At 33.5% G+C, this 11335-nt stretch overlaps 1 protein-coding gene across 1 annotated transcript; it reads right to left on the minus strand.

Moving 5' to 3' along the window:
* Positions 1-1075: 1075 nt before the first annotated feature.
* LOC120090766 (uncharacterized) lies at positions 1076-6377 on the minus strand. The gene is given in 7 exon segments (XM_090307027.1): positions 1076-1372; positions 2205-2236; positions 2239-2468; positions 2948-3170; positions 5752-5806; positions 5887-6117; positions 6204-6377. Coding segments are annotated over 7 exon segments (1242 nt in total).
* Positions 6378-11335: the final 4958 nt, after the last annotated feature.

Raw genomic sequence — 11335 nt, forward strand, 5'->3', positions numbered from 1 at the left:
TTAGGTAATACTTTTTTTAATATATTATTACTAACCATTTTTTTCTTAATTTGAGAAATCATTTTTAGGATTTTTTTTTTTTTCCAAAGGTTGTTCACTAAAATAAATTGGCAACACTTGATTTCAGGGATTAGTTTTTATTTGAATTTTAAATTTGTTAGTATTAGTTAGATATTTTGTTAAGGGGTATTTAGATATTTTGTTAAGGGGTATTTTTTATATTTGATAAATCCTATTAAAATTTTAAACCAATCATTTGGCCATTTATTCAAAGAAAAAGACTGGTGACCATTTTTAAAAAACTCCATTAGGTTTTGGTCATTTGTCCAAAGACCCTTTTTTTCAAATTTAAGTCTAACCATCATTTAAAAAGCGAACCCTTTTTTCCAAATTTAAGTCCAACCATTTAAAAAAGCCTACCCACAACCCATTTTATTTAGAAGTCCATTCAAATCTAGCAATTCAAAACAAAATATATTAAAAATGATAAAAACAATAAAGAATAAAAACATTAAAATTTAAAAGAAAAAACTTGAACATAATTAAATTTTCATTCTTCTCTTCTCTCTCACTATCTAAATCATGATTCATACCCCTCCATCCTCAACTTCATTTTTCAATCTTCATCTTCCGCATCTTTCATTCCGTCTCTCTAGTCGCTCAACCACCACTCGACATTGCTAGATTTTTTTCAAATATTCACTCTCTTCTTGAATCTACTTTAATCTAACATGCATGAAATAAGTATTATAACAATTATTAATTGGGTATTATCTTATATATTTTTAACGTATCTATATCTTAATTTTTAGATATTGGTGTATTGTAGTATCGTATTATACCCATATCCTATATCCGGGTCTGTGTCTGTGTTTCTTAGGTGAACCATTAAGTCCAAGTTGACACTTTGAGTGAAGGAAAGATACAAAGCGAAAATGGCATTCTCAAACTCAAAGCATTATACCCAAAAAAATAATAATAAATAAATAAACGAGATATGTTCTATTGGTCGTACAACAGTGTCCTTGAATTCTAAGGAAATCCCACCAAGACCAGAAAACATGCTCAAATATGCTCATTTCTCTTCAAACAAAGGAGCAGTGATGACAGAATCATAAACATTATCAGCATAAGAGAACAAGTGTCCAGCACCCGGTACCTCGTGCTAGCGAATCCATGGAAGCTTTTCAGCAATGTAGCGTTGCAGTTTAGGTGACACGACCCTATCGTCATCTCCCTGCCATATGTGGATTGATCAGTCATTGTAAGGAAATGAATTTTTTAGGACCAGAGGACTGAACTCCCAGCTGCTAAATCCAACATTTAAGTTCTGATGGAGTGATTCATATTCACCTTGTTGTCTAATCTGAACCTGGGAGACCGCATACAGTAGTTACTCAAACATTTTCAAAGAGATTGTAGATTGTTTATCATGATACGTAATGATGCAACAAAAAGAAGGATAGCTGATCAAATTGTGCTTTTTTTTAGAAGAAACCGAAAAAAAGAATAGGTATGAAGAACTAGAAGGATAAGACCTAGTCGATAGTTACAAAAAAGTCTTGAGGCTCATAGTGAGGTATGTAACCTAATGCTCCAATAGCTAATTGAATATGTAGCCTTTTTAATGAGGAAGGCTTTGTAAAAAAAAAATTGTTAGTGTAATCTATTAGGGATAACAAACTCATCCCCAGATCTTCACAATGGTACAACATTGTCTACTTTGGACATAAGACCTCATATCTTTATGTTTTGATTCACACGAAAGGGCTTGTACCAACAGAGATAATTAAACTCACTTATATAACAATGATCTTCCATTTACCTAGTCAATATAAAACTTTGATCGCATTTCCAGCATAATCTAAAGTAGAAAAAGGGGACAAGCTAGTTTTAGATTATAAAACAAACGAGATCATCTTCCATACCAGAGTTAAGGTCAAGAGAACCCCCACACCTAAATGTTGATGGTTAGAAAGCTCACTTCTCAATCGATAGAGAATGCAACAAAAAGAGAAAATCAGCTTGAAGGTCTGGGATGAATATACTCTGAGTGAGTGATCAATATACTATAAGTTGTTTAAAGAACAAACTTCAGGTTTGATTTCTATTCAACTTTCTCTCTGTTTCTCCACATGATAAAGAAAGTTCTGCTTGTTTGTAGAAACAAAATGCAATTATCAAACGAGAAAAAAAATACTTACCATATACTCATGTCGAAATGAGAGCTTAGGAAGAGATTTTTGTCGTTGGGAGAAAGAATGTCGGGATTGTGAGCGATAATACTTGAAGCAGGAAATTGTTTCTGTGTGTTCCACCAGTATATGAGCCAAGGAGTATAGTGAGCAACATTTGGAGCCCAATGGTCTTGCAATGTTTTCCATTTGAAAGCTTCATTAGATACATTTGCAGGAAGACCTGACCACCAATAGTTGATAACTGGAGCTACTAATATTGTCCCTGCCAGCCTATTAGGATTCATGAGACATCAAATTCTTTCCCAATCGCTATGTCACCTTACACGAAAAGAAACAGTTGAAAGTGCTTAAGTATCGATTTAATTAAACTAACTGTAACCTATATGTATGAGCTTTTGGGTTGATTAGCAATTTAATATGGTATCCGAGTAGGAAATCCTATGTTCAAGCTATCCGAGCAGGCAGTAATGTCATTTCTTCACCAATCGATATTGATTTACACTATTGGACTTTCAATAAATTTTCAAGCCTACAAATGAGAGGGAGTGCTAATATATTGATATAAGAAAATATACTGAACTCATCATCTGAAACTTTTGAGTTGAGGGGCAATTTAACAGAAAGAAAGTAGTATAATCAACCAATCTTGTAAGTTTACACAAATGAGAGTACTGAATTCATATATCATATTCTCATCTTTGGCCTTGAATAGAGTTAGCAAAGATAAATGCATATGCCATATATTTTACCTGTTTGGAATGTACTTCAGACAACTCCAAACTATTATTCCGCCGATGGAACCTCCAATAACATAGAATTTGGATCCCAATGCCAATTGATCTGCAAGCTCTTCTATGTCTATAGCCACGTTCTTCACCGTCCTCTTCACGTCAGGATCACTCTCTCCATGACCAGGTCTATCAAAAGACAGAATGTAGATTCCCAAGCCTTCAATGAGTTCCTGAGAAAGCTCTACACAGTCAGTTTGAATGTTTAAATCTTTACAACTAGAGAAAAAACGATCGAAATGCATAGAAAGGAAGTTTTGTGAATTAAATATACCATAACTTATCAACTTAAGGTTTATAGAGGCCTTATCTTCAAAGTTGTATAGTAACTTCCTCAATAAATAGTCATGGTCAAGGTGTATTTGGGATAACTTCTGAAATAAGCAATTTTCACAAGAAAAAGAAAAGAAAAGAAAAACTAAAAAGTACTTGACCACTTAAACATCACTTGATAACCATTGGTCCATTTGGTTCTTAGTTTTTTGGTTTTCTAAAAGTTTGCTTGTTTTTTCACAATTTCTTTACCATAGTTTTCATCTTCACCAAGAAAACATTTTTATTCATAGCCAAATTTCAAAAATAAAAACAAAACAATTTTTTCTAATGTTCAAAGTTTACATCCCAATCACATTTCCATCAACAACAGCATTCTTTTGGTTGATATCATACATAAATCGCACTTCTCAAAACTAATTGACAATGAGAGATATACCATGTATCTTTTAAAAATAGTGAGACCACCCCATCTTTCCAATATGGGGTCCTTAACTTGCCTCTCAAAATGGTGCCTCTTTGAGTTCACCATTCTTGGATCGAAATCCTTTTTTTCCCTCTTTTTTCTTTTTTTTTTTATTTATTGAATATCGATTTGGGCTTCATGGGCTCTTTATATTATACTTGATAAACACGAGCACTAGAAGAATTTCAGGCTTTAATGTCGGTTGACGACCGACATTAAAGATAGTGTTATTAAAGCCCTTTAGTGCCGGTTGCCTTTAATATCGGTTTTAAACCGACATTAAAGGGCTCTAATAACACGGTCTTCAATGTCGGTTGCAAACGACATTAAAGGTCTTCAATGAAATTTTCAACCAACATTAAAGCCCTTTAATGTTAGTTGCAACCGAAGACTTTTTTCAAATGATACCCTCTTAACCGACATTGAAGCCCAAAATCTGTCCCTTTTTTTTAAATTCCATTGCCAAATCTATTTTTTTGGTCAAGAAGTTAAAAATGACATTATATGTCTCGTATTGGGTCAGGAAATGTCCGTCATTGTTTTATATTAAAAAGTATAAAAAAAATTTGCATGGCAAGCCATCAATATTTGTCTTCCACCTATGAATTTACCCATAAATAAATATTTTCAATCCATTATATATACTCATCAAAATATGAAATAAACATACTAATCACCAACATTTGCATAACAATACCAGACTTTCATAGAATACTTACACCAAGCCATCATTTCTCTCATTCACAAATATCAATTAGTACTAATTCCATGAATACTTAACACCAAATACCCCATGAACACAAAAAATATTATACATAAATCTTCCAATAATAAACAGATCATGGTTAGATAAATTTGCATTCATTCTAAGCTAGCATTTATATTCTATTGAGGCAAAAAACAAGAATTACATCCTTACACAAATCGGCCAACAAAACTTGCTCATTGGGTTCGAATTACGTCAATCTCTCCTTGGGTATATGCATTTTTTGTATTGAACTACAAAGAGGAAAAAATAAATAAATCTAACATAAGTTTACGTCCATTTATTAAATTAAAGCTAGTACTATATAAAAAAAATAAATAATTTACGTACGAGGCTAGTAATGGGAGTAGTAGAATTATACACTATTTCGTGTATATACTTTTGCACATAGTTCCCGCATCCTACAGAATCTAATTGACGAGGGCACTACATATAAAGAAGTTGAAGACAATTATTCTTATGTTCGAATGAACATAAATTGTTAAAAAAATGAATGCAAATTTACCTTTACAGGTTTCCATTTTGGAGAAGACCGATGGTGTTGGAGATCGTGCTTGGCTTGCCATGTTTTCAATCCATTAAATAGTTTGAAAATATTAGTTAAACATAAATACTTCAATTAAGAGTTAAGAAAGTTCAATTACACTTATATATTTATAACTCCATGGAAATTCTTTTGAACCTTACTTCGAAGAGAGTCCAAAACATAAACACAATTTTCTTGTAGATTGATTACAATCAATATCCAATGATAACTATAATAAGCAAAAATTTTGAAATATTAGTACGTATATAATGCAAATTAAAAATAACTTAAGAACTTATATTTACTTACCCTGTGTTATATAGAATAAGGACTAATTGGTCTAAATTAGCCAATTCTAGTTGATTGGCTAAATTTCTGGATCGAATATCTTGAAACTTCACATGTGGCGATAATCTTGCTTGATCAATTATAAAAAAAACATCTTCATAATATCACGACCACATTCATCCCAAAGATACCTAAACAAAGTAAAAGTTATTATTTAAACATGAAACAAAGTATATATGAGTGAATCTAGATGAGTAATACTTACGCAATGTATGTCAAAATATACATGTAGCCTATTTCAACCATATTGCAATATTAGATTAGATCATCGTAGCCAAAATAAATAAATTTGTCTCTTCCAAATATATGCTCGTCCAAAGTGATACGGATCATGTCTACATCATTCATTTTATGCATGACATGTCCGTTCAATAGTTTGATGGTACCATTGGCGTCAGTATATTTGGAGGATTGGTTGAAGCTCTTAATTGTTGAATGGTCCTACCATAACCAAAGTTACAAAAATTCAAAGTAGGAAAAATAATAAATAACCAAACTCATATATTGAAAAAGAGACATACTTTTTTCTCGTCAACCATAACTACAAGTTCACGAGGCCATTTTACGAAGTTGCCCATTGCTTGATTTAAGGACTCTATTTTACCCTTCACAAGAATTGGTATAGGCAAATATTCTCCAATGACAATGTCAATCAAAACTTTAACAGTTAACCATGACACATCATCATCAAATATTGTGGTTACTGCAACAATATTATCTATATTTCCTATAGCCAAGTGGCATGGTGTCCCCTTAACAAATTTAAAAGAACTTATGTCATGCATGGTTAAGCACATACAATATGATTAAAATTTAAAAGTTACAACAAATAAATTACCTTCAAATCTTCTTTAGGAATCTTCTCAGTATCTTCTTCTTCAGATGCACTTAGTGCAACACTTCCAACAGATGATTTGGACTGATGAGATTGTCTGCTGTGAGTTCTTTCTCTTGACATTTTACCATGTCGAACATTTTTTTCACTAGAGCTTCCTTCAATTTTTTGGCTCATTGAGGACTTTGGTTTTACTAATTTGAAAATATTGGGAATGGGAAACAAAATCATTCATTCCTCTAACACGTCCCCAATGTTCCTCTGTACCCAATGCTTTGGTTAGAACATTTTCACCTTCATAGACTTCAACCAATTTATCTTGTAAAACATATTACAATTTTCACACAATATCTATATCATCACAAGTTCCAAATATTATATATATGCCATCTTAAACTTTGCACAATATAAACTTACAATCTGATTGGTACATTCTCGAGTTGCTTCATCAAAGTATTCATTATTTTTTCCTTTTCTTGCTTCTTTTCATAAAGTCGCCCGATAAGAAGGATCATTCGATAGGTTCTACATGAACATATATATTTAATCAGCATAAACATATTAGAATAAAATATTTAATTTAAGTCAAAAAACTTACTAATTCTTGGCCAAGATTCGCATAACCCTTCCAAGAAATGTGATGATTATATACACATTTCGCATGTCTGTCTTTTTCAAGACGACTGATTTCCTATACAACAAATGTAGTTGAAGTTACCTATCAAAACAATGATAATGTTGACATTTAATTTATTGTGAATGACATACATCCCATTCTTCACTCAATCGCTCATTGACGAACGATGTCCACTGATCTTGCTCTATATGAGAATATTGTTGGGGAGGAAATTGCAAGACCAGGTGTTCATCCTTAAATGGAAGTATGAACTTTTAAGTCAATGTTGTCTTGAAAGTCTAAAACTTCCTAGATGCAGACATGAGTATACAATGTTTGGACTTAGAGTCCACATCGAACGACATCTGCACAATGAAAAAAGTAGCTAATAAACTAATAAACTACTATGCACATGAATTAAAATTTTAGAAAACATACCGCTACACAATCAAAAAGTTTGTCTTTTAAATGGTTTGGAACTTTTTAAAAAGAATTATACGTTATAGGTATTTTTTGTCGAACACAAACTCCTATATAACTTTGCATCTTCTTTGCTCCAAATCCAATCGGTTGTCCATGTTCATTATAACAATGATCAATCGTTGTCCAGACGTTCTTATTTGTGCCAACTCAGACATTGTAATTGGGCCACGTGGAATACTTATTATGTTATGTTTTGTGGGATCATATTTCTATCATCCTTGCTACTACTTGTTGAATTTTCCATGTCAATCTGGAAAAAAAAAAACTCACAGTAAATGACATATAATCTTAATATTTAAATACATATAACCATAGTAAATGACATATCATGTTTAATACATTATTTATCAACCCATCTACCCTCACATTCATTTCTAATGTATGTGGATGTTGTATCATCAATCTTAATAGATGTATTGTTGGGCCTGCACACTTGAGATTATGAACTGTGAAAGCCCAAATGATGAATTGTAGGCCATGTTTGCTGATCCAAATCGTGAACACCAAGTTATTTTGCCCCAAATTAAATTAGTTTATAGAAAACTTGGTCCTCCTTTGTCCACGATCTTCCAACCGATGTGCACCACGTGGAATATCCCACTATCTTTTGCCTGATGAAAGTGAATGACTATTCTTGTTTTTTATGGTATTTTCAGAACAATTAATTTCTTTCTCTCTCTCATTCTCTCTATCGTTTTGCAGAAACTTTGCTAACCCTTTTCTTTCTTTCTGATTATTTCGAGCGATTGCTATGTGAATGAAGACGATGAAGAACATGCAATCTTGTAAAAGAAAAGATAAGGACGAGATCTACACGATGATATGTGTGGTTCGGCAAACGATGCCTACATCCACGGGAAGGAGAAGAGTTTTATTCAAGAGCTAAGTCACACCTTTTTCTTTTATAGATTTCTAGCTTTCTTGTAAGCTTTGTATGTTGTTTCTACAAATTGTAAATGATGATTATTTATACATTTGACTGATACAAGTAGTTACAATAACAAACTGTAAAGAAAAAGAAATGTGAACGGTTGTTGAATATATGGTTGAATGTTTGAGCTTATTTTACTTCATGTATCAACATTGGACATTCTTTGCATACCTCCATAACCACACTCTTGTAGCATATCTTCTATTTCATCTTCTTAAAAATCATCCTCAATTGTTCGTCGTGGAGATGTTAAAACAATTGACCAACCCAAATTTGCGAGGTCTTTTACATAGAACACTTGTTTTTCTTGGGAGGTTAAAATAAATGGGTCTGATTTATGTCCAATACGATTGAGGTCCACAATAGTAAACCCAAACTCGTCTGTTTTGACTTCAGTTCTATTCTCAACTCAATTACATTTGAATAAAATAAATGATAATCCATGATGGTCAAGCTCCCATATTTCTTGTATTACACTATAAAAGGGCATATCTGACATGACGGGCCTTTTGTCCTTGGCACTAGAGAATTGCATTGTGGTAGCCGTTATACTAACTCCACTATTTTGAACCCTCCTAACATCATCATGATTCTTTGTGTGATAGTAATAACCATTGACCACGTATCCAGAATATTTTGCCATAGTTGGACAAGGTTCATTAGCTATCCATCTCAAAGAAGGCGATATGGAATTTTTGGGAACTTCGAGAGCTAGTGCAACCTACGATATATTTCATACACTACAAGAATTTTGAGCTTTAATGTCGGTTGAAAAAAGTAAAACCGGATGTATAATGTCGGTTTTGTTTTTTAAAAAAAGCGGATCTCTAATGTCGGTTTTAAACCGACATTACGACTTTAAATATCCGATTTTCTTTTTTTTTTCCTTAAAAAAAAAAAAAAAAAAAAAAAAAAACCCATTCCCCCCCCCCCCCCCATTTTTTTTATTTCCCGCTTCTATCCCTATCTATCCCTTTTCTAAACCCTATTTTCCCCATTAGCCACCTCCTCCCAGTCCCCCCCCCCCCCCTTTTGTTTCTTATGAAAATGATATTAGGTTACATTTTATTTCTCTCCTTTCTCTCTCAGATTTCAGACAAACCTTCGTAGACGGCAAAGAGAACTGAAATCGAAAGCTATCAAAAATGGCAACCAAAAATGCCAAAAAAACCAATCTCTTGGATCATCACTCCCTCAAACACCTACTCGATGAATCTATTTATGAGGTAGAGAAGTAAGAGATATGTAGAACCAACGAGAAATGGCAGAACCCATAGATAGGTCGGCAATGTCGGTCCATGTAGTACTTATTTGAAATCGATTTTGCATCTTTTCGTACTCCTGATGCCATTGATAAACAAGCAGCGAGAGTCATAGTCGATGCTTTGAGAAGATTCCAACGATGATTGAAAAAATAAATTGAAGAAAGAACAGAGAGATCGGTAGAGATATGAAGGATTTGAATCTGGTTCTGAGGTAATTCAATCTACAATTTCATTCCCCCTTTTTTAGATCTTTTTCGCATCAATTTTAATCTAGGTTTGAGCTTTTTCCTTGCAGATTGTCACCAGCCGTAATGAAGGATTTGAATCTGTTTCTGAGGTAATGCTATTTGGCTACATTTTAGTGTTTCTGAATATAAACCAGCTAAAAAAACCACAAAGTTCTAAGAGTTTTGGTAATGCGATACATTTTTTGTTTCGTCATTCATCTATACTTCTTAGGGGAGAGAGGAATACTAAAGCATTAGAGATTTGGAGAAAGACTTTATTGATGTTTGATTCGTTGTTAGTTCATGTCTCTTTGGAAAGTGTCAAGCTGAAGAAAAAGAAGAAACACAAGAGAACAGAAAGGCCCAGGTTGGTAATTCTTTTGACATTTTTTTCCAGCACCATTTGTTACATAAGTGTGCCATATTTAGATATTCTAATCCTGCAGATGGTAGCAAAACTGCATGGAATACTGAGACCATTTCTACTTCGGAGAATGAAATCTGATGTCGAGCTAATGCTCCCTCGGAAGAAAGAAATCATAATATATTAGTTATGATTGAATGTAGCACTGTTTTTAATCTAATTGTTATAGATAGATTCTATAACCTGTGCATCAACTTCTCTTGTTTTCATAAATATTATTTATATATTTAGATATATATCTCTGCCCAAATCCCTCCCCTCTCGCCTAAATCCCTCTCGCTCTCGCTCATAAAGGCCAAATTCCTCCCCTCTCGACTCTCACCCAAATCCCTAGCTCTCACTCATAAAGTTCATCCGCTCGCTAATAGTCTCTACAGCGCAGCCCTCTCGCTCTCGCTCGTCCCCTCCACTCTCGCTACTCTCGCTCTCGCTCATACCTCCACTATCTCTCTCGCTCTCGCACATAAAGTCCCCTCTCGCTCGCCTAGCCCCGGCCCCGTTGGCCCTATAGGAAACCGATCCTATTAAATATAGCGCCTTGAGTAAGTGTTGTCTTTTTCTTTTTTTTCTTTTTTCCTTTTGACTTTTTAAATTGGTGGTTTTTTTCCCTTTAATTTCTTGGATTATATTCTTATCATCATACGTTTGATAATTTATTTCGTGCCTTCCAATTGGATTTTCTGTCTGTTGGAGGGAAGGGGACAAGGACATGTGGATTAATTAGTATTCCTGTGGTGAACTTTTCATATCACTATCACTTGTTAAAATTGCTTTCTTGACTTACTTTCCAATGGTTTACACAAGATGTTTTAATTCATAAGTCTTGTCAAATTTCATGGCTGAAAATACAGTTAGCTACGTGTCGTGGTTGTTTTTTCAACAATAGTCCATGTGTGCTCAATTTGAATCATGCCTTTTTGAGTTAATCCTAATAGTGGCCGATTTATGTTTATTGTGTGGTGGTTTAATATTTGGTGATTGATTCTTGTTAACAAGAATTATTGGTACAGGAAGTTCACTTTGGGAAATTGATGGTCTTCGACACCATTATTGTCCTCCTATTTCAAGGTATGCAGTTTAATATTGATCCAGAAACTTCTGTTGCTTTGGATTTCATACTGAAAACTAGTTTGTTCTTGTAGGTTAGTTTTATGCCTAGTATCACCGTACAATCAAGTGTGTGAAGTGT

Source organism: Benincasa hispida, chromosome 11, assembly GCF_027475165.1.
Source record: "Benincasa hispida cultivar pf3 chromosome 11, pf3_genome.v1.1, whole genome shotgun sequence".
Lineage (NCBI taxonomy): Eukaryota > Viridiplantae > Streptophyta > Magnoliopsida > Cucurbitales > Cucurbitaceae > Benincasa > Benincasa hispida.